The sequence below is a fragment of the Maylandia zebra genome, linkage group LG2 (genome assembly GCF_041146795.1).
Source record: "Maylandia zebra isolate NMK-2024a linkage group LG2, Mzebra_GT3a, whole genome shotgun sequence".
Lineage (NCBI taxonomy): Eukaryota > Metazoa > Chordata > Actinopteri > Cichliformes > Cichlidae > Maylandia > Maylandia zebra.
Genome location: NC_135168.1, coordinates 25866466 through 25890764, shown reverse-complemented (window position 1 = coordinate 25890764; position 24299 = coordinate 25866466). Strand labels below are relative to the sequence as shown.

Here is a 24299-nt window from a genome sequence, read left to right as displayed (position 1 = left end):
TACAGTTCAGCATTTAACACAATAGTGCCCTGCAGACTGTTCACAAAGCTCAGGGATCTGGGACTTAACAGCCGTCTGTGTGCATGGGTGTTGGACTTCCTCACTGGCAGAACTCAGGTGGTGAGGGTGGGTAGATGCGTCTCTAACAGCATCACCATCAACACAGGAGCACCTCAGGGATGTGTCCTCTCGCCACTGCTCTACTCCCTCTGCACTTCAGACTGTGTGGCCACCCATGGCTCCAACACCATTGTGAAGTTTGCTGACGACACAGTGGTGTTGGGTGCCATCTCCAACAACGATGAGGCGGCCTACATGGATGAAGTGAAGAATCTGGCATCATGGTGCCAGGACAACCACCTCCAGCTGAACGTCGGCAAGACCAAGGAGCTGGTGGTGGACTTCAGAAGGTGTCAGCACAGAGACTACAAGCCCATTATCATCAATGGAGCTCCAGTGGAGAGGGTGCAGTCCTTCAAGTATCTTGGTGTCCACATCTCCTCAGACCTGACATGGGCTGCCCACATTCAGGTCCAGACCAAAAAGGCTAGGCAGCGCCTGTATCACCTACGACAACTGAGGAAGTTCAGGGTCTCTCCAAAGATCCTCAGGATTTTCTATACAGGCGCTGTGGAGAGCATCCTCACACAGAACATGACATCGTGGTTTGGGAACAGCTGTGTGAAGGACCAAAAAGCTCTCCAGAGAGTTATCCATACAGCAGAACGCTGCTGCAGGATTGCTCTCCCCTCACTCCAGGACACCTACACCAGGAGATGCCGGACTAGAGCAGCGCAGATACTGAAGGACCCGTCCCATCCTGGCAACAAACTGTTCCAACTTCTGCAATCTGGTAGAAGGTTCCGCATCATCCGGGCAAGGACAGAGAGACTAAAGAGGAGCTTCTATCCCCAAGCCATCCGGGCCCTAAACACACACACCCGCCCTCTCACATCATCTATAATTGACTGAGACAGGACTCTCTTCCAGACACTCTAAACCAAGGCACAATGTACATTCCAAATTCCTTTAATTTTAAATATGTTTATATTGTCTACTCTGTAAAATAGTCAGATGTCTACTCATATTAATGTACAGAATTCACCTGCTTGCTGCTACTACTGCATATTCACCCAATGTATATACTATATATATATATATATATAAAATGTTCTTCCTCTACCACCCGCCCCCCCCCCCCATTTTTGCACATGTCGAGGCTACATTTCACTGTGTGTTATACTTGTATAACTATGCATGTGACAAATGAAGAACCTTGAACCTTGAATTGGGATACAGCCATGGAGCGAGTGAATCACTCAGGACTCACTAACCCCCTCCCTCCTGTGCTGAATCGTAAGCATAAGTGAATCACTCAGGACTTGCTCACCCCCTCCCTCCTGTGCTGAATCATAGAGCGAACGAATCACTCAGGACTCACTAACCCCCTCCCTCCTGTGCTGAATCGTAAGCGTAAGCGAATCACTCAGGACTCACTAATCCCCTCCCTCCTGGCTCACAGCTTCTTCTTCTTCTTGGTTGGCAACCAATGTTAAGGCGCATTACCGCCCCCTGGCTCACAGCTCAGTGGACATTTAGATGAGAAAATATATATTTGACACATTTAAGGAAAATACTAATGAAGTAAAAATAAACAAAATAAATGTTTATTAAGCAATTTTGATAGGAAATTGCTTAATTTTAGAAATGTTTTTGCTGTTTTTGTTCTCTATAAAATAGTTGTTTTCTTTTAGAATCACTCATCTTAGCAGTAGGATATACATGAAAATGTACATTTTTTGCACTCCCTGGTCAACTGACTCAGTGAATCAAATGACTCAAAAAACCTGATTCACTTTGGTGTTTGACTCATTAAAACTCGATTCAGTAAAAATAATCAAATTTACCATCACTATCTGGGGGCCCACACAGGAAACTGAAAACAGAGACGAGGATCAGTGAAAGGTGAACCTGGATGTAGTACAGTGAAAGCATATGGGAAATTGGATTGAAGATTGAGACTGAACTCATGGAGGTTTAGAAAATGTCCAGAACATAACAACAGAAAGGTAAAAAGAAAAAAAAAGAAAAAAAAAAGGAGAGAGATAGATAAAGAAATAAATAAACTAACAATTACATGAATGAATAGAAAAGACACACACACAAATTGTTACATGTGAAATTATTTTTGGAGAGAATCAGAAGTGAGACAGTTTGAATCCACAGCTCAGTGCAAAGATGCATACATTACACCTGATTATTAAAAAAAAACACATGCAGTGAAGATCAGCTTACACTCAATATTAATATGAACACACAACATACACGCAATGAAGACATGCTTACATTCATGGATGTGAATACATGACATAAATGTTAGATTTAACATACTTAAAGCTTGAAGTTGAAGAATAACTCAGGGAGTTCCAAGATAATAGAGTGGTTTTTGTGAAAAGGAAAAAGGATAAAGCAGTGATTGAAAGTTTAAAGTAGTTTTACAATAGTGAATTAGAAGTACTTTTGTGCCGATTGACCAAGACAAGTGATTATTCTAAAAAAAAAAAAAATAATAATAATAATAATAATAATGTGGTAATGTTTTTAATATGCATTTCTCTTGTCAAGGCAACTTATTCTGAGAGGAGAGAGTATGCAAGTTAGCTCAATGTGTGGTGACAAAAAAGAAGAACTGAAGCTTCCTGTCTATCTGTGAATGTAAATGTAGAATTTAGTGATGATAGATTGTTAGAAACTGTGTAGAAAAGGCTTAATGTGAATATTAATGTTGTGCAAAACTGTGTGGCTTTTAACAAGATTTTCTGTGTAATTAGCAGGTGAAATTATGTCAGTTGATCTCAGTCTCAGGACGCTGAAGAACCTGAGACCACTGAGATATGATGCGGGGAAAATGAACAGAGGGAGTGATTTTAAGTCTGATTTTAGACTATGTAAGTATTAGTTAAGCCAAGAGTTGGGCAAAACCTTTGTTGCCCTGAAGTTCTAATCCCCACAACATATTAATAGATTAATAAGTAAAATTTTTCTCTGATTAAGATTTTTGGGGTTGCTGTTTTAGTGATGGGTTGATTCTGTCAGTTAGGTTTGGGTTGTTTACTTATTTCAATAGTGGGAGTTTTACTAATCATGGAAACGTTTATAACTGGGCCCTTTAAAATTGTAACAGTGCACTTAGAGAAATCCTGTCAGGTGATTATGTTTTGTGTTTTGATGAACTAATAATCAGCTCTCTTTTTCTCATTTTTGTTCTAAGCAGGCCTGCAAGATTGAATTAACAGCGCTGTAAAAAATTTCGGGAGAACAAATTTAAGGTGACCTTTTCCAGATTACAACTGTGCCATCTGTGGGGATCTGATCAGGTTCTAAGATAAGAAAGAACTCTTTTTCTAAAAACAAAAAACTAAATAAAACAAATGAATGAGCTCATGTTGCTGAGGGTGGAGAATTTGATTACTAGTCAAATTAGCATTCAGTCGTTCAAGGGTCAGAAGCTTCATCTGGCGAGAGTGTCCAGATGACACATCGGGAGAGGTGACTTAGAATGAAATAAGGTCAACGCCAACACGCTTACAGACACAGACATGACGTAGATTAGTTTCTGGGGTAGAGGTGAAAAACATTTTGCTTTGTCTTTGCTTAGCAAGAAGTAATGCAGAAGGTGTGAAAATAGGCATGCCCTGAATAGGTCGACAGGAAACATCTGGAGGCTGAGACAGCCATACACTCTCAGAAATAGGGGTGCCAAAGTGTACCAAAAAGGGTACAAATGCTTGTCGCTGGGGGTGTTCCTTTTTGAAGGACATTTCTGTACCCTTTAGGCTTGGTACATTTTTGTACCTTATGAAGTTGTACCATCTGAAGTACAATCATGTATTTTCCTAAGACATAAATGTACCTTCAAACTATAGTACAGAAATGTTCCCTTGAAAAGGGTACAATAGGGTACCTATGAGGGTACCCCCCCAGCGACAACCTATTTCGTACCTAAAGAGACAAAAATGTACCCCAATAGTCCAAAATATTTGGTTATTTAACCATTTATTTTCAATAATAGAATCACATCAAAGCATTTAAACAACCACAGGAATACATCCTTGATTACATTCGTATATTGCCATAGGACATGTCAAGAAAAATACATTCATTTAAAAAAAGTAAACAATCACATAAAGACATTAAACACCTGAACACAATGTTTTGACGGATCACACATGGCGTTGAAAAGAGTGATACTTGGAAAAAGCTGCCTGGCAGTCATTTATTCCACAAGTGATGCCGAAATGAGGCTCATGTGCGTGTACTAACCCAACATGTGTAATCATCTTCCTCAGAGTAAATGCCCTTTTTGAACATTTTGAACATTTGTGGAGTGGGGGCATATTTAATAGAGTTGGTTAAGTACCCTGGTGACACTTACTGGCAGGGGTTTGTCTCCCTGGTCTCCTATGTTGACAATGCAGTTCTGAAGAAAGACAAGTGTTTTCTTGAAGTATGCAGGGTAGGTCATGTTGAACACGAAGAAGGTGGAGAATGCTGAGATGTAGGCCTCATCCAGCGAGCAGCATGAGCAAACATCCACTCCTTCAACTGTGACAACACAGCGACACTGTCTTGAGAGGGCAGTTGTCCAACTCTTATCCTTCATTTGAATGGTTGGGTATGGACTCATGGGAGTATTCTGCAGAAGAGGAAGAAAAACATTAGTATACAGTATGTTTAAGCAATATGTGCCAAGTGGATTTTCAACAGATTCCTCAAATTACCTTCTTTTTTTTGCTGCAAAACAAAACTGTCTATTCTGATAACCTGTAAACATGGCCCCTACTCCAAACAAAAAGCTTCTTGACCAATGACTGTTGTGGTAGTGTTTGATAAGCTGCTAAAGTTTGACATAATATTCAAGGGCAAAAGCAATCACCCCTGACAGTGACAGTACCTGTGAAGAAGAATTTCCCTAAGGGGACAATAAAGGTCTATCTATCTATATAAACACCAGACAAAACCCAAGAGCACAGCAGCACTGTGGATTAACAGCAGTGTTTCCCCTACATTAGCTTAGCTGTGATGCTGAACCGCAGCTGAATTCAGCTCCATGCCAACAAAACACAGAAAATGAAACTTGTGGCCAAAGGCTATGCATTGCATCATGCATTTACCTCTCCAAGGATGATGAAATCTTCTATCTTCTCCTTGAAGATGGATGGCAAGAGGAGAAGTGCCCCCTTGAAGTCAATTCCTAGGTCATACAGATGCAAATACACTTCATTAGATTTTGATAGCATGCAAATTCCCATTAACATGCTCTTGACATGGCACTATGGTACATCAATTATCTTTGGAAGAGAGAGCAAATGAATTGTCACAAAATTTACTATTTGTATGAGGTCAAATTAGCACCTGTAATGTCTTCAGCCAGTGCATTCTCTCTTGCCTCCATGTAGACCTTCTTCAGTGGCAAATCCTTGGTCATTTGAAGAACATTTTGAAGAACAGCAGTGAAGTTTTCGCTAAAGCGGCGACAGATGTTGTCTTGGCAGGGATGCATTAAATCAACCTCATCACACAACTGGAAATGAAAAGAGCAGAATAGACAAAAGAATGACATTTTACATTGAGGATTTAAACTTTTGACATGTTTAAAGACACAGACTGGAGATAAATGTAAAGTGCTTTAACCCTTGAACAAAAATTCTAAAGATAATGAACAGATTGATTAATCAGTTAGTACAGAAAATAATAATCAGATTTAGAGACAAAAAAATCATTAGCTGTTTCCCCAATCATCTTAACAATTCTTACCCCTGCAGATGTCCCCAGGAATGGATATCTCTTTAATAGGTCCACAGTACACATTCCTTCAGCTACCTCTCGACGTCTCCATGCAAAGGTTTTTGTCATGCGGTCTTTCACCAGTGCTGTGTCAGGATGTAGCTTCTTGTGCTGATCATTTAGCACCTTGATATGAGCATCAACGGAGGCTGCATCTTCCCCCACAAAGCACGAATCCTTTGTCAAAGCAGATATCAGTATTATCATAAGTAAACTCTGATAAGTTAATGTTACTCGAAATGCGGTAATTTGTACACCAAATGCTTTGAAAAAAATGCAAAAATGTTGAATAGGAATTGCAAGTTGAGCTGACTTTTGTTAAATCAACTGTGAAGTTCCTTTTTCTATGTTAATGTTATCTGTTAACATGTTTCTTTCAATTAATGTTTACTTTTAGCTTTACAGTGAACATAATAAGACTACATATTACCTTAGCTCTTAGAGGCTGAGGGTGTGAGGACTTACGAGAGAGGGCTTCAGTCTCTTCAGACAGGAGCTGCTGGATTCCTCTGTGGTCCGATGTTTCTGCGTGCGTCCAAACTTTTCTTTAACCCGGTTCACTTCTTCGTTGCTGATTAGGGGAGCCCGTTCTGCTTTGAACTTTCTCTTGAGTTGGCTGTGCCAGGTGTCCTAGTTGTTTCAAATGTATATAAGTAGTTAATTATGGTTACTTTATATTAATATAATCTATAAAAGAAACAAAAAAGGAGAGGTACTCACATAACCATTTCCGTGTACATCTCTTGAGAAAGGATACTTCACAATCAGGGCTTTGATGACCTGGATGTAGTCTGAGTGGGTTGGGTACCTGTTTCAAACATAAGAAAAACAACCCACAGTACACTGATTACTCTTATCCTTTCCTGGGGGCTTTTCTGTTCTTCAATTCTTCTAATCATATTGTTATTACCGTAAATAGTATGTTGTAGACCAATGTCAAATCAATGTAGCTAAAGTTGATTTTAATTTTTTAAAAATGGGCGTGGACAAACAGCCACACCTCTCCCAAACTTCATTAATTAATTGACTGCAGTCCTGAATTATTAATTTACTCTTGAGCAAATTCGAAAATGAACACTTTGGCTATCATAGTCCAGACAAGGTCTGGAGACACAGGATGTATGGTTTTACCACTATTGCCAGTTCATTGGAACCGTGTGTCACACCAGACTCGAACGCTGGTCTCCAGATTGGGAGGCAGATGGGCTAAGCATTTGTTCTCTGCCTCTCTTACAACAGCAATATTAATATTAAGAAATTAATGTAATTATTCAGAAAGGAACCCTTACATTGTGTACTGTGACAGCATTTCATAAAGACTCCCAATTATTTTGTTTCGGTACTTCTGTTCTTTCTGGACTGGTTCTTTGAGATCCAAGCGACTCTGGACATCTTGTGGGAATTTTGGAATGGAAATAACTGCAGGCAGTCTACGGCAAGAAGGTATAGAACTGCAATACAGTAGGAAAACAGCATTAACTAGCCATTTTGCAAGCACTTAAATGCATATGCAAATTTAGACATTTATCACAACCTACCTCTGGTTTGCTTGGGACACTGGACCTTCAACTGTACCTTCAAATGGGTCGACCGGTTGTAAAGTGATGATGACTTCCTTGTAGCGGTTTGTGAAGTCTCTGAACTTCAGCTGCTTTTTGAAAGACTTGTCAAAAAGATATGCAACCATGGTCTCAGTGAGTCCACAGTCTACCGTCTCTCCATCTAAATCGTTATCTGAAATATAAAGTACAGTATGAAATAAAAATAAAACCATTTTCAAATTTAGTTTTAAAGTGACATTATGGTCAATACATAATAATAATAATAATAATAATAATAATAATAATAATGATAATAAGCTATCATTGTGAATCTGTCTATATTCCCCAAAAGGAAGTTACAATTAATTCTCTTGATTAATTGTTAATATAAATTAACTGGTAATATAAAAATGTAAGTAAGTGTCCCTGCGCAGACCTTACAGCTCTCATATTCGAAAATCCGACTAAGTAGGTGGAATGGTACAAATGTGTACCTTCCATTGTTTAAAATCCCTTTGAGCGGGAAACAAGTTAGATGCGATAAATTTTGCTTAGAAAACGATTTTGTTAATAGCTATATTTACATACTAGCATGTTTTGAGAAATTATTGATTTTTTTTACATTGTTGTACACGGTTCGTCACTATTTATTGATAAAACACTCGAATACCGCAGGCAGACAGACGTTGAACATTCCACCAACAGTCTAAATAGTCCACATTTGTACCTTTCTTTGTTTAAAACTTAGCTAACTGCTATCTTTCGCCCATGTTAAATCTAGCTCTTCGGACTTTTGCTAACTCTACTGTAAAATTACACGTTGTAATTTTTATAAAAACACAAAATCACACCCGACTTACCTCTAAATCTTTGCGCCTCGTCGTCTGACACATCAATGCCTTCTTCCATCAACCTTTTAAGGAGCTCCTCCGTGGATAACCCCCTGAGAGTCATTTTCTGCGTCAACGCTAGTCAGCGCGGAGGCGGAGCACTCATCGCTGCTGCCTTTTCGGCCTTTGGGATTAATGCGCGTTGCGAACTTGACACATGAAAATACAACATTGTGGTATTAATGCGCAGTTGTTTAGAAACCGTTATGCTGTCTTGGCGAACTATATTTGTAACTTACAAAATGTAGTCACCGTAACATAAAAATCTGCTTGACATTTTAACTTCCAAAGAACCTCGGTTTAACTTGATGTTGCAAATTCCATAAAAACATCACAATTAATGAACAATTCTAGGATGTAGTAAAAGCAAAAAAGTAAATGGCCAAACATAACAGTAAAATGATTTCACGTTTTTGAAAGATTTAAAACATTAAAAAATTATAACTGGAACTTAATAAAATGGAAATGGACCAGTTTTTTTTTAACATCATTTGGTTGTGCCTGCATGTCATTGTGTGTGTGTGTTTTTTAATATAATTTAACATAACTTACACAAAGGTAGGTTACAGATATTCTTTGCATCATAGGATAATTTACGTAGAGAGGAGAGGACCAACAGATTTGATTATAACATGTAGCTTTTATGAGCACACTCACATCTCATATGAATTTTACAATTAACCAGGCCCATCCAGATTTTCCCATGCTGACCCATTACCACATTCTGCCACTGTCACTGCAGTACAGGTCAAAATGGTACAGATTTGTACTTTATTTCAAATTGTACCTTTAAAGGGGCGTTTCTGGACTTTTAAAGACCAGTATTGTACTTTTAAGGGAACATTTTAAAAAAATGTACCTATAGGTACAAAAATGTTCTTCTCTCGTACCTCTATTTCTGAGAGTGTATAGGGCAAAATGTGGTTGAGCTTGTAACTGTATGTGTGCCTGCAAAATAACAGTTTTGTACAAGATGTGCTCGAGATGATCAGATAAGAGAAGAAGAGAGCTTATTAAAAGGGTGTCAAAGGTTGTCAAAAGTGTTGTTTACCCAAATAAATAAAATTGAAGATTATATATATGTATAAATGATAGACCCTAGAACATGATAGGTTGAACCAAGTTTAAATAATTAAGAGAACAATTGATGAACATAATTATGGAGGCATAGCAGGGAGAGGTGTTTTGTTGATCCTTTACAGGAGATTTCCGGACCATAGCAAAAATCACGGAGCGGTTGGCAAGAATACAGGAAGGACCAGACCGAACGGAACTAGAAGAAAGGGGCACCCAAAAGAAGAACAGAGAATCGCACAGTTTCAGAAAGTTTGTTGTGTAGGAGATTAAAAGAACCGGAGTCAATTTTTAAAGAGGAAACAGGTTAACGTTATAGAGGCATTTTCCAAAGAGTGACAAAAGTAATGTAGGACCTTTTACCAGAAAAAGTTAATTATATCTGTTTGGATTCTACCGTGAGCAGTGAGGGAAGTCAGAAGTGGATTTAAACTCGGATTCTACTTAAAAAGGGGGTAATACTTAAGGGAGGACAGTTCACAGCCCGCCACAAACGTGAGGTGCTCTCTAAGAGCTTGGTCTTTGTTATATTTTAGCTATTAGTGTCACATGAAAGTAAAACTTAATGGGATAAATTAGGGTGATGTGGTAAATGGGATAAATTCCCCTGGCTGGTGTACTCCCTTAATTCAGTAGTCCAGGACTTCCTGCTCTCAACTCTCCACCTCCACTCTCCTAATCAGGTTGCTCACCAGCCCGGTCAGCTGGTGGATGCACAGCCTGACACGCCGGCCCCGACGTCTACCCGGAAACGACGTTCGCGCCTCACGTTCCTCACCGCAGTCGACTTCCCGGACATCTCAAGAGCCGGCTGTGGTGAGTAATAAGGACACTTTTTCATTTCTCACCTCATCTGCTTCTTTGTTTACAGTGGGTGGTGACACCGCCGACGCTGCTGTAAGGCAGCCAACAGTAGCTAGCGTTGCCTCATTCAGCAATCTCCACACTGCTCACTTCTTCACCATCTGTAGCAGTGCCACCTGCTACAACGCCACCCGGACCTGCTCGGCCCGAGCCGGAGGAGCTCGCGCTGCCAGCCGAGGAGCAGCTCAGCGAGCCGGAGGAGCTCGCGCTGCCAGCCGAGGAGCAGCTTAGCGAGCCGGAGCTGGAGCAGCTCAGCGAGCCGGAGCCGGAGCTGGAGCAGCTCAGCGAGCCACCAGCTGAGGAGCCAGCACCGCTGCAGCTCAGCGAGCAGGAGAAGCCAGCGCCGCTGCCGGTGGAGCCAGCGCTGCTGCCGGAGGAGCTCAGCTTTACCACCCCATTCACGTGGTCATCAAAGGTAAGTGCAGAATCAATCTTTACTCCAAGAGTTGTGATCAAATTTTTCAAATGAAGGGTCAGAACAGCGAAATCAACATCTGGAGGGTCGGAAAATCGATTTGTGCCAAATAAAATCGCTTTTGCAATTGTTAAAATTTAAAAAAAAAATTTAGCCATCCATGACTTATCATCACTAAGACAGTCAAGGAGAGGTCAAATTGGGAGGGTATCCACATGACTAAAAGGTAAATAAGGCTGGCAGTCATTAGAATATAAATGAAATGGCACTTTGTGTTTTCGGAAAATCACGTCAAGAGGGAGAAGATTTAGCAAAAATAAAAGTGGCCCAAGATCCCTGCGGCACACCCCAACACAGAGGGGCCACAGAGGATGAAGCCGACCCCAACATACAACCCGTTCTCACTCCCGACGCGTAAAATAATGACGATTTGTCACGTCCCTTAACTTCTCATGCTGACGCCTAAGGTACCCTTCCACGTTTTTATGTTACGCTGTGGGTTGTCAATTCATTCCAATATGAACCCGCTCGCGGCGATCAGAGACGCTTCGAGCAGAGGCTCCAGCCATCCATTTACTCCAGTAATAACCCCGTCACGGCGAAACATGACGCCGTGAAGCACAATCTAACTGGAGAACCGGGGACCCTCTCCGCGAACGGGTTTTTCTCCCTAATTTAATGCTTTCTTTTAATGACATCGTTAACATTTCTCAACAAAAACACGTGAAAGTATCACTGATAATTCAACAATAAAATCGCTTCATGTTGTGGCCATCACACAGTGTTTTCCAAACTGATTCACGATCTGAAAGTGCGCAGATTTAACGTACATAATCCTTTGTTAGGTTTATTATTTTCATTTCACACGTAAAACACATTTATAGATTCATTCACCACTCTTGTTAGTTTTGGATGCGCTCGGCTCCAACCAATCAGACCAATTTACGCAGACGCACTAATCCCATAACTGCACACTACCCATAATCCTCAACCGCCATCGCTATGGAAATGAAGATAACAACAGCTTGGTGCTACCCGTTATTCCTTTATTTACTCTAAAATAATAACCAGCGATAATACGAAATTAAACTGGCCCAGTGTTTAATTATGTAATTAAAAATTGCAAATTTTAGTATTTTTTTTTTACAAATTGCAATATTTATCTACAGCGCGCCTTTAGCGACACGTCAACAGATCTTAAGCAAGGCGATTGGATGGTTTTTACTGCAATGCATCTTGGGAGTCGTAGTAAATGTATCTTTCAACTCACGGTCCTGCAGCGAAGTTTTCGAGTGGACACGAGGCAGATCCTAGCTAAGTAAGTTGTGATAAACTGTGGGTAATTTGCATGTTCACTGAAATATTAATTTCAGTGATATTAAACTGATATTAAACTTGAAATGTTTTCACAGAGCAGTCTGTGTACCAAGAGAACTACTTCTGCAAAAGTTTATTTAATTTTTTTTGTGATGTATTCTCATGTGTAAGACACTTGCTTGGCCACCCAGCTAATGTTAGTACTGCTCTATTTTAGCAATGTATCTTTTCTGTAATCAATTCAGGTTTTTTTTTAACCCTATTCACGTAATTAACTCAATATTAATGACTTTAATCTCATAATTGATTTTTTTTTCTAAATATGGTGTAATACTGCCTCGTAATATAAGTTATTTCTTTGGTCATAAATTATTTTTGTAATCGTTTCACCAAAACAGACCTGAAATAATCCCTACATGTTCCATTTTCATTTGCAGAAATGACAAAGCCAAAAACCAAACCATGCCCTTCCTGTCAGGCCCCAAACACCTGCAACAGGAAGACATGCAGTGGATGCCTGGGCAGCCTGAACGTAAAGGAGGGATTGAAAAAAAAACAGGAACAGTTTAAAAACAGTAACTGGGCTGCCTCTGTTAAAAAAAACAGAAATGCGAGCAGGGTGGTTAATTCAGCCCAGTTGTCAGTAAGTTTAAAAGTTCTGATCTAATAGGTGGTTGGTCTGGTAGACAATTCTTTATTAATCACAGTTGTCAATGTTTTCTTGTATATCATGAAGTAAGAAACTAACAAGACATGTATATACACATAAAATATTAATTTATAAAAGAGCATAAATAAAAAAGTTATTCACATCAGAATAACATCATCACACTAAAGACATCCAACTAGAAAAAACTTGTTAAAAACTATTTTTATTCAAGCTACTTCTGATTTTTAATTTAATCGGCTATTAACTGAGAGACAAAACATTTCAAGATGGATTTTATCATACATTTACAGGTTTGGTCACCATAAATACTTTTTAACTATCGACAACAATAAAACAACAAAGATGTGAAACTTAAAGGTTTGTTATACATCAATTTGCTTACATGAAAGACTGGCTGCATGTTTTTCTTTGTTGTTCTTGCAGGTTTCAAAGCTACATGCCCTGGGCTACCAACCAATTCTGTTTCTTGGACAGTTTGACCGTAAGGGCCGTATAGTAGGGGACGTGATCACTCAGATCGAACCAGCGGAAGGTGCTGCACGTGACATCCTCATGAAGATGAGGAAGCTTTATGAACACCTTCTGAGAAGTAAGATATGCTTTGTCCATTATCTGTAACCAGCTGTCCTTATCAGATAGCCTATCCTAGCTGTCTTTGGGTGATACTCATGGTACACCCTAGATAAGAAGGCAGATCATCACGGGGTACATAGAGACAAACAAGATGGTGAGGATGAGGATAGTTAACAGTCACCAGCTATTCTATTCTACTCTACTCTATTCTGTTCTATTCTATTATTCAGCCAAGGTTCAGACCAGTAACCTTCTTGCTGTGAGGTGACAGCTGCCCTACATGTCCTGTTGCTAACATGAAAATAGTGTTATATCTGCCTTATTACCTCCCCATGTGTCGGTCACATCACCAAAGCTAGCCATACTGAACCTCTGGTGTTACCCACCTGAACAATTTTGTATGTGTGTGTGTATAGTATGGTCTTTCACACTCATGTATATACAAATGTAATTTTAAAAATCTTCACGAAAACCAGACCTGATAATTCTCTTCGAGACTTTCTAGTATAACAAATGTTATATAATGTTACCAATATGAACACCAAGATTCTTAAATAACTTATATACTTCTTAAGAGGTTACCTGATTACCTCCCTGAGGTAGTTAGCATCACCATTGTACAAAACTCCTAAGTCACAGTACTAGCTTGAAGTGTCAAATGTTATTCACTACAAAGTCAGGAAAGTAGTGTCATCCGAGGAAAAAGTCATTATCTATCTGGATTTATAGTCACACTCATTAATTTTTTAATGTACAATGTAGAAAAGCACTACAGATGTCACACTACCCTAGAGGGCACTTGTACTGAATTATTTGGGTCAGTGAGTGTGCGAGATGACTTATTTGATGCCAATATTTACCAGTTGTATCTTTAGTAAAAACTTAACTGAAAACATGCAAATCACTACTTATTATGTGTTTATGTGTACTGTACATTTTTTCAACCCATTTTAATGAATGTTTAATATTTAAAATTTTTCAGAATTACAAGCTTCACCTCCTGCTAAAAGTTCTACACCAGCAGCTGGACCATCCTCTGCTGACAGTGTCGATGCTGGACCAGTCCCAGACCCAGAGGCTCTAAACGAGGAATTTATTCTTCATTTAGAGCCTGTACCAACATCTTCCCTCTGTCAGCCTCCTGCATCCTCCTCTTCATCTCTGCTTCCTCCTGCATCCTCCTCTCCATCTCTGCTTCCTCCTGCATATTCCTCTCTGTCTCTGCTTCCTCCTGCATCCTCCTCTCCATCTCTGCTTCCTCCTGCATCCTCCTCTTCATCTCTGCTTCTCCTGCATTCTCCTCTCCATCTCCACATCCTGCATCTCCCTCAATTTCTACGGTGTACACCTCGGATGTCCCAAACAAAAAAAGGACAAGGAAAGGTTAGACGTTATGGTATTGTAAATGTACGAAACACATGACAGGTTCGTTAAGTTTGTTAAGATTTCTTTTTCTTAATTTTTGCATTTTTTCCAGTTTTACAGAACTCATGTAAATATTTCATTTGTTATTTTTCAGAATGCCGAAAACACCGTACACAGAAGATTTTCAAATATGAAGAGATAGTAGACAGGAGAGTTGTAAATGTAAGTAATTTAGCCTGCTGTTGTGCAGATTTGTTTGCATCTTTGGACTTCCCGGATTTGAACTGTGCCTGACTGAATATCCATAAGCTTTTGTATTTGATGAATCTACACTAATTCAGCCACTGAGTCAGGATTTCACTCCAAATAGGACATTAAATAAGAACAGACCACCTGATACGACCTGGTCGTGCTGCCTTCCTGATGTTTACGTTCTTTAAAGTCCTCCTGACATCATGCTCAGAAGGAGTGATTGATGTGGAGGTGCTCCTTCCCATTCAGTAACATCTGCTTCAGTTAGTTTTGCTTGTGAGCCACAATGTAAGCAGTGTTGCTTTGCTGACATGCACTCGATGCTGGCAGTACAAGCATTGTAGTGGTTCTTATGTTTTTGTAAACTAATTGTATAATATATTGAGCCATTCAATAGTACACAAATGTTTATAAGCTCCTTTTTGTATGCAACTTGCATGTCTTTCTTAATTAATTGTTTGTTTATATCATGTTTTTCAGGAAAAAGAAGAAGTTAAAGTCAAGTGGAAGCCTTGCTCAACATGGTATGTAGTAACAACTTTGTTGGACGGGAACAGACATTCATATTGTTGATAAATAGTTATCAACTCAATTTGAATTCATGTATTTGGACTAGAGTAAATTGGGAGCTTTTAGCTATCGAGCTCCTCTTCTGTGAGGAGCTTGATAGCTGTCCACCTCCAAAGTCCATTATGAGTTTTGGAGGTGGACATGGTCAACACTTTTAAGAGTAGGCATAAGACTTTACTTCTTTATAGAGCTTATAGTTAGGGCTGGTTCAGCTCAGCCCTTAGTTATGCTGTAATAGGACCAGACTGCTGGGGGTTAGTGTCCCCCCCCCCCTCTCTCTGTCTCTTTCAGGGTTATGCAGGCTCAGTATTGGTTGAAGATGCAGTCACGTCTCCTTTTACTGAAAACTCTCCCCCTCTCCCTCACCACCATCTGTAAACATACATGTCTCAGTAATGCAGTTCATGCATGTTACTAACTAAACTTCTTCCCTGGAGTTTCTGTGCTCTCTCATCCAGCAGGTTCCAATGGATCGTGGCTGCTGCTGTGGTCCTGCTTGACATCTACTACATATATTAATACTCTCTGACTTGATTTGATTAATTTATATTACAATGAAGGTGTATAAAGCATGACATGAATATAGAAGATATTTCATCCTAAAAAATTGTCATATGTCACAACCTAAATTGTCCTATTTTGTGTGTGGTTGTCGTTGTTGTTTGTTATGTTTTTCTCCTGACAGTGGCAAAGTGTGGGATGACACATGGGAACCTGCGCAGTTTTACACACAGTAAACCAGGCACCACAGGTCGCAGAGATCGCACAGTTCACAGCTTGTAGTTCAGCATAAAAGTTCAAAATAAAATATTTACTATACATTTCAACCAGTGTCAGTCTCTGTTTCACTCTCTAATTGTGGCTTAAGTACCTAACACATTCATGAATCTGATCGATCAATAATATCTTCCCTGCACTCGACATCTCATAGTTTTACATATCAGCCAACATTATTGTCTACATCCTCATAAATATAGAAGTGACTTGCTTATTATAACATATTACAAGGTAAAGTAATACTGCACTGCACGTATAGTAAGTAACACCTACTGTGTATGGGAGCCTAAAGTGAAGTTAACTGCACCAGTACCAGCTTCAGAACATATTGTATATTATATGTTTCTACCTTTTTGTAATATGTCATGTTTAGATGCAGTGACAATTGCACATTTGGAGTTGTGGTCATATGTGGTCTTTATATACAGGGTATTAAAAAAAATTGACTTTTTTTGCTATTTTTCTTGTTTGTTTGCACAATATTATTGTGTACATATTACATATGTAACATTATTGTTAATATTATAGATATCAAAGATACAATTTGATTGAGGGTTTTCCTGTCATAATTTCAATAAAAATGCAATTACACACGTAAACAATAGGATCAAAATAAACTTTTAAAAAGTCTGTTGATCAAATGCTGATTTTCAAAACATTCTAGAGGAAAACAGAGATAAAATAATCTGAACAGTAACAGTGATTGTGGATGATGATGGAGGCTTCAATGGATTATTCTGTTTCAATCAATAGGTTCGTATCTATGACAATAATTTGATAAGTTTAACAGGTTGGTTTAGGCCTGGCAATACAGCAAATATTCACAAACTTTTGTTTTTGAAGAATGTTTATCTTTTTTGGGATGAAGCTATCTGGCAAAATGAGACAACCCTATTAACCTCATCTTTATGTCTTTTTTGTGGCTATGATACTGGATTTTGGTTTGATGCATATGCAGGTTACAGCTGGGGAATGGCAGTATGTTGTGGATTGATTTGGCATGTTCAACCACTGTTACACCAAACTCTCTCACTTATAACATGATAAAGGCCTCTTACTCAGTGTCATGGATTTTCTATACTTTTGGGGACACAGGGCCAAAGTCTGAGGCAATAACTCAGATCAAAGAAGGCAATGATTCTAAAATGGGAGTTTACTTATGTCATTATATATATCCAGGAATATGTGCCTGAGGATAGTTGTCATGAAATCAATATTAAATCAAAGTATTCCTTAATTACCACAGCTGACACGAGTTCTCCATAGCTGCCTGCTGTCTCAGGATCTGTCTCCAAAAAGGACCAGGGAGCGCTAACATGTTATGTTCTAAACTGATGAAGAAAATGCACATTAAACATAGTATAAACTTACTGAGTGAAGTAATGTCAAGAGGATTCCTTTAGCTCCTATTGGGTTGGTTCCTTGATCAATGCAATACAGAATCATTAATCTGGTTTTATGTAATGTCCTCAAAACATGTCAAAATGAGGCTCACTAGTCTGTGTGGCCTCCACATGCCTGTATGACCTCCCTACAACACCTGGGCATGCTCCTGATGAAGTGGCAGATGCTCTCCTGACGGCAAGCATGTCTGGAGTGCAGGCAGGGCAGCTAAAGCATGGCTCCTTGCACATCCTGTCCACCTCAAACTTTACAGCACTCCACTCCAAGAAACTTTTACTGAAGGCATCAGCTGATATTCGGCCATTCTTTTACATAGAGGACATACAACAGAATATTCAAGGACAGTCATCATAAACATTGATTTGCACAATTTCCTTAAACTTAGCAAATTTAGAAACTCACCCTTCCAAAATGGGCTGTTCGTTCATCCAGCATTTTGACAAATGCCTTGAGTGACATCCCTGGTGCAGCCTTCTTAATGTCATAGAAAGACTGAAAGACATCCATTGAAAACAGGGTGCAGAAATTTAAGGTGCCAGGCCAATATCCACTACCCAGGATGTCTTTAACTGAGGGGGACCACATTAGGCCACAGCTGGTGCAGCTCACCACTGGCAGTGCAAGGTTATAACGGCCTTTAGAAAGGATAAGGATAAATTCAGTCATGGCTCAAAGCATTCATTTTTTTCATGTTGTTTTCAAATCGGTCTGGTAAATCCAAATGACCTTTGACAGGTGCCCACATATACTGCGGGCCGAGGGTAATTAAAACCAAGATAGCAATGCACAATTTGCAATAAAACCTCCAAACACATCTATTGTGTATGTAGTGTGTGACAAAAGGGCAACTTACCATTTATGGTTACAAGAGCCACAATTGCGTCGGGTGAAACCTCAACCTTACCTGCTGGGCAGTCACACACATGGTCTGGCCTTTGCACAGGCAACAGCCGAACTAACATTAAAACACACAATATATATAAAAAGAATTAGAAATTAACTGATACACAATAAATATACAATAACAGCACCCACTCATACTCATACATAGCAAGAAATGCATAAGACTTCAAAACTGTACCTATTGGCTTGTGAAACTCTGATGAAGGCTGCAAAAACCCTCCTGTTACTGCCTCTCTGTTGTGCAGGACAAAGCGTGTGTGAACTGCAATATCACAGTCAGCACAAAGGAATGGAAGAGGCAGGCAGTCCAGACACCTCACAACTACTTGTTTGCCACACTGACACACACGGTGTGACTGTGGATCCAGAGTAGCTAACATATTGTCTATAAGACAAGGCCTGGCCTCTTTCCACTTTTGCGAGGACACCATATTTCTGATCGCCCAGTGAGTAGCAGCTGACTCAGACGACGTCTCACAAGTCATGGCTGCGTCCTCTTCTCCATCCTCCAACAACTGAAGGAGCTCCTGACGAAGCACCTCAGTTCCATACACTAAAAGAAAAAAAAATAAAGAAAGGAAGAAACTCTTCCACAAAGTGAAAAACACTCTAGGCAGTATGTTTCTTAGGACTCCACAAAAGCCCTGCACAACTCAACTATAACAACAAATATAAAAGTAAACAGAAATCACAATATATACAAGAAGGTAAAGTACCTTTTGTTGGGTTGACACTGGCAACATAACTAGGTTCTTCACGTGGACATTGATGCTGCTCTCTGGACACGGGGGGGGGGGGGGGGAATGAAGAATATTTACTTACTGAAATTCTTTGGTGAAAATAAGTTGTGAGATAAAATCAATGGTTGTGTGAACACTGACCACGTGGCATGCAACTAGTACTTCGACTGGTTGATGGTCTTTGAGGAATAAAAGCTCCCTGTCTGTCACGTTTTTTCCAGCGCACTGGTCTTGGCTGAGGTTCACTCTGTGCATCATTCTACGCAATTAACAAGGAAAAAAGGGAACACCTAAAATACAGTCTATGATTAAAGCAAAGATTATCAAACATCTTAAGTTAACCAACTTAATTTGACATAAACTTTAAAAAAAATTCAAATAACATAACGTTTACTCCGTACAAAATATTAGACAAGCATGTTCCCTCTTTAACAACTGTTTCCACTAAAAATGTTACCTGCATATCTTGAAGGAGTTCGTCAGCAGCCTGAAGCTCTTCCTCCAGCTCGGGATCCTCTGAATCACTCATTTTCAAGCTAAAGAGGAAAGAGATTTTTGCAGAACTCAGTGACATAAACACATAACTAACGCAATTCAAATGATTTTCAGTCTTGGCGCTCCGGTTAATGTTAGCAATTAACGTTAGCATCATCAGTTTGTAAAGAGCTAGCAGAACTCTTAGCGCAAAAACTGCTTTACGCACCATGTGAGGGTATTTTGCAGCACACAAGTCCTTTAACGTTTGTAATAGATTTAATCCATCATCGTTGGATTAAATGGCTAATGCTGCAGTAGACACGTGTAGTTGTTACCTAGCAAGCATGCTGACGGTAGCTGTAGCCATTTTTAAATACATTACACCGTTTCCGAGATCAGTCACCTCTGTTTGTTTGAAGCTTTTATGAAAAAACAAACTTTGAAACACACATCAAGGTATTACTTTAAATATATGTATTTTTTACATACTTGCATTAGAATCAATCAGTTCCGCCTCATTTTCTTATTCTTATAAATGGGTCTCTCCGTTCTCCCATCAGCCTTTGCTTACACAGGTTGCGTCTGATTGGCTGGAGCCGAGCGCATCCAAAACTAACAGGAGTGGTGAATGAATCTATAAATGTGTTTTACGTGTGAAATGAAAATAATAAACCTAACAAAGGATTATGTACGTTAAATCTGCGCACTTTCAGATCGTGAATCAGTTTGGAAAACACTGTGTGATGGCCACAACATGAAGCGATTTTATTGTTGAATTATCAGTGATACTTTCACGTGTTTTTGTTGAGAAATGTTAACGATGTCATTAAAAGAAAGCATTAAATTAGGGAGAAAAACCCGTTCGCGGAAAGGGTCCACGGTTCTCCAGTTAGATTGTGCTTCACGGCATCATGTTTCGCCGTGACGGGGTTATTATTGGAGTAAATGGATGGCTGGAGCCTCTGCTCGAAGCGTCTCTGATCGCCGCGAGCGGGTTCATATTGGAATGAATTGACAACCCACAGCGTAACATAAAAACGTGGAAGGGTACCTTAGGCGTCAGCATGAGAAGTTAAGGGACGTGACAAATCGTCATTATTTTACGCGTCGGGAGTGAGAACGGGTTGCAACATAACACGAAAGCTCCTGTTAGACAGATATGATTCAAACTACAACAGTGCCAAGTCAGAAATTCCCACACAATCGTGAAGGCGAGAGATCAATAGATTGTGATGCACTGTGTCGAAGGCAGCAGTCATGTCCATTGAGACCAGCACTACATATTTACCACAATCAGTAGCTACCAGAACATCATTCATAACTCTTACAGGGGCTGCCTCCATACTGTGAAAAGGTTTAAAACCGGATTGAAAAATTTCTGACAATTGCAAGTCGTTCAAGTAGTCCATCAACTTAGTATAAACAATCCTTTCCAAGATTTTTCTTAGAAAAGTTAGCTTAGAGATAGTTCTAAAATTTGACAAGACTGCCAGGTTTCTTAAGCAAGGGATGTATAACCGTGTGCTTAAACTCACTAGGTACGCGACAAGACAAAATGTGAGGTCCAATAATAGGAAATGCCTTTTGGAGAAAGCGGGGAGGAACCACATCATTCGGAGAATCACACGGTTTAGCATTTAACACTAGTTTCTCTAAATCAGGCAGAGCAATTGGTTAAAAAAAAGAAAAAAAGTATGCCAAGTATGCCTAGGCATTATATCAGTATACCCCAGTAATCATGTTTCAATAATGGTAAATGCCTCAAGATTCACCATCGTAAAAAAAAAAGGACACATGGTTTACTGGCTTCAAACTTAATTTTCAACAAGACCTAAGCTCTAGCTATTAAATTTGAAATCTATTTAAAATCTGCATCTGTGTTTCATGACCCTACCATACACCATTTCCAGTGTACCATGCGGGCTAGCTTTGCAATACCTTAGATCTTCATCAGTACAACAGCAAGGATGTGGATATTGGCTTGACCCAGTGTATTGGACTACTGACCAATGAGCCAGTTTACCAGTAACTCGGAAGGCAGAGTAAGGCATCTGCTGATCGAAAGGTTGGTGGTTTAATCAGTGGCTCGAGTCTGTATGCCAAATATCCTAGGGCAAGACATGATCCCCAAGTTGCTGTCTGATGAATATATTGGATTGTGAGTGTTAGATAGAAAGCACTTAAGCATAGACAAAAGTGCTTGAATGAATGGATGAATGAGGCATATTGTAAAAAGTGATTTGAGTGTCCTAGGGCCCCACCAGTCATGAAGTCACCGAGTTTACAAAATTGCCATTGCCATTATAAATGCACATTGCTACTTCTTTTTCTTTCTGCTGTTCCATTTAGGAGTCACAACACCTCCATCACCCTATCCCCAGCATTGTCCTCTGTGGTACCTACTCTCTGCATGTCCTCTTCACTACATCAGTGAACTTTCTCACTTACTGCCTTCAAACACAATTCCCCCCTTTCCTCTTCCTTTGTCTTCGATCAGCAGTGGCACAGTGTCCACTGGCACCTTGTTGGCCGCCAGCACCAGAGCCCATATCTGTTAAGATGATCAGCATGTTTGATTTGGGAATTATTTTATATTGAATACCCTTCCTGACACAACCCTCCCTATTTATCTAGGCTTGGGAACACCACTAGGAATACAATGGCTTGTTTCACTTCATTAGTTGAACCTGTAATGTACCAGTCTCTCAACAAATGTGGATTCAGAGTCCACCACTGCCATAGTTTTACTTATCTGGCAAAAAGAACAATGTTGTATCTGAAGGCTTCCCAAGATATTGTGAGATGTGTACAGTGTTGGCTACTACAAGTGTTTTCAGTTGACATTCTATTAAAATTCAGGATATTTCACATCTTAAAAGGACCAGTCGCCAAAAGGCAGAAATTGAGGAAGTTATAATGTAATGCATGCTGGAATGGGTTCAGCAGGAGTCTTGACAATGAAGAGGCACTTCAGTCAAGGGTAAACTAAAAGCATTAGAATCTTCACAAATATCATAAGGGAGCTCAATTGGATTTTCATTACTGAAATTGACCTGGAACACATCATATCATCCTGCAACATACAGCACACTAGCTCACAGACTGTGTGTGAACAAGTGTAATAAGCAGTGTAAAAAGCAGAGCACGTATAAAGTCTTAAATGGTTTCTGGCATGTCCTGGTTAATCAGTGTCCTCACAAACTATTAACCAAGGACTGGATATCTAAACAATGTGAGGACCTCATGCATAGTTGAGTGTATACTTTGTTTTCTGCTACTGATGATAAGGTGAAGCACATATGAAAATTAAAGTCCGGCAATTTAACATGACAGTCAATTTCACAGTGCTTGAATTTCTTATTATAATTTTATATATTTTTTCCTTCTACCCACATTAATATACTCAATTTGCCATTCACAAGCTTCATTGAAAATAAGTCCGTGTGCATTGAATTGTATCTACCGTCTTATTATTGGATAACTAATTGTGGATGTTATAAATAACTGAGTAATGCTCTCCTCCTTCATCAAAGAAAGCAACATCTAAGTACTGGGCAAAAGTCTTGAACTACCCAGCATTATATTTACCTTCGAGGAAGCCCAATTTTCATGTACTTTGGTGATTATGAAGAGACAAAAAGACACGGTAACTGTTGAGTATACAGTACTGTTACTGTGCCAAATTCTTGAGCCAACCCTTCTTTATATTTTCCATCCATGGAGCCAGACTTGTTTGTAATTCCTTTAAAGTGGTATTGGGCAGCAGTTCTCCGGCCTTTCTGAAGGTCATTCAAATTTGGAAACTGTCTGCTTTTAGACTTTTTAGTTCAGTCCTTGCATCTTACGATTTTCAGAGGAGTGCTTTCTTTTGTTTGTTTGGTCACCCACTTAACACTGACCTATGAATTATTAATTATTAAGCATTAAACAAGGCAAATAACTGAATAGATGGACCAGTGTTGTGTCAACACATAATAGATAATGTAGGAAGGAGCCAATTTTAAATTTGATCTATTGGTACTTTGTTACAAGTGCCGTATTTATCCTGCTTTTTACCTTTGGTTTAGAAAGGTATTTTAAAAAATAAAGGTTATTATTACTAGAAGTCTGTTGCAAAAACATAAAATGTATTTCATAAAATAGTATTTTTGTTGGTGCCCATGGTCGTCTACATGCCCACATCTGTGAGCAGTAGCAGCAGAAAATGCCATTAAGCTTTACAATGTGTTTGTTGCTTTTGCTACATGTAACGTGTTACATATGGCTTGTGTTCTATGTCCTCTGTGCTGTTTGTGTTATTTTCAGCCTCCATAGGAACAAATGTAAAATTCTTTGCTCTCAGCAACTGTGGCAATGCTGTTTGCTGTACACACATTTTGATAAGCAGACTACTATGCTACATTATGAGCCAGGAATGGCGATTTTAATGCTGATGGGTGGGGGGTTGTTTTGTTTTTGTTTTTGTTTTTTTGGGGGTGGGGGGTTGTCATGTTATATATACCTAAAAGGGTATGTATAACATGATAGACCGGTACTGTTCATAGCTAATATATTTATATATATTTATTTATTAGTTAATATTGGACGGGCATGTCAAGACTATAAAAAACATCAAACACC

General features: G+C 39.4%; 1 protein-coding gene and 2 long non-coding RNA genes across 4 annotated transcripts; 1 reads left to right on the top strand and 2 right to left on the bottom strand.

Annotated features, from left to right (window-relative positions):
* Positions 1–4044: 4044 nt before the first annotated feature.
* On the bottom strand, positions 4045–8367 carry LOC143413715 (uncharacterized). Of its 2 annotated transcripts, XM_076877084.1 has the most exons (7): positions 8249–8367; positions 6568–6655; positions 6313–6477; positions 5818–6024; positions 5416–5584; positions 5175–5254; positions 4045–4696 (listed from the first exon to the last, which is right to left on the bottom strand). In XM_076877084.1, exons 4-7 carry the CDS (start codon positions 5914–5916, stop codon positions 4400–4402), a joined length of 645 nt encoding a protein of 214 aa, XP_076733199.1. In that variant the 5' UTR covers positions 5917–6024; positions 6313–6477; positions 6568–6655; positions 8249–8367; the 3' UTR covers positions 4045–4399. The 2 variants fall into 2 exon arrangements, with proteins under 2 accessions (XP_076733199.1, XP_076733201.1); XM_076877086.1 differs by lacking the exon at positions 8249–8367 and having other exon boundaries at positions 6568–6767.
* A 3548-nt stretch (positions 8368–11915) lies between these two features.
* LOC112435547 (uncharacterized) lies at positions 11916–16258 on the top strand. Its single transcript, XR_003024669.2, has 6 exons — positions 11916–11949; positions 12386–12591; positions 13042–13207; positions 14174–14574; positions 14711–14778; positions 15289–16258. It is a non-coding gene; the product is annotated as an uncharacterized LOC112435547 (long non-coding RNA).
* Positions 16259–18463: 2205 nt separating this feature from the next.
* LOC112435545 (uncharacterized) lies at positions 18464–20050 on the bottom strand. The gene is made up of 5 exons (XR_003024666.2): positions 19660–20050; positions 19344–19461; positions 19179–19240; positions 18641–19015; positions 18464–18514 (listed from the first exon to the last, which is right to left on the bottom strand). It is a non-coding gene; the product is annotated as an uncharacterized LOC112435545 (long non-coding RNA).
* Between the last annotated feature and the right edge of the window lie 4249 nt (positions 20051–24299).

What these genes read in the sequence shown, in the direction of transcription:
- LOC143413715 (XM_076877084.1), bottom strand. Translation starts at nt 5,916, where the DNA reads ATGACAAAAACCTTTGCATGGAGACGTCGAGAGGTAGCTGAAGGAATG. An exon ending in ACTGGCTGAAGACATTACAG is followed by an intron (nt 5,255 to 5,415) that starts GTGCTAATTTGA and finishes TGTATGACCTAG; the next exon opens with GAATTGACTTCAAGGGGGCA. An exon ending in ATTTCATCATCCTTGGAGAG is followed by an intron (nt 4,697 to 5,174) that starts GTAAATGCATGA and finishes CCTCTTCTGCAG; the next exon opens with AATACTCCCATGAGTCCATA.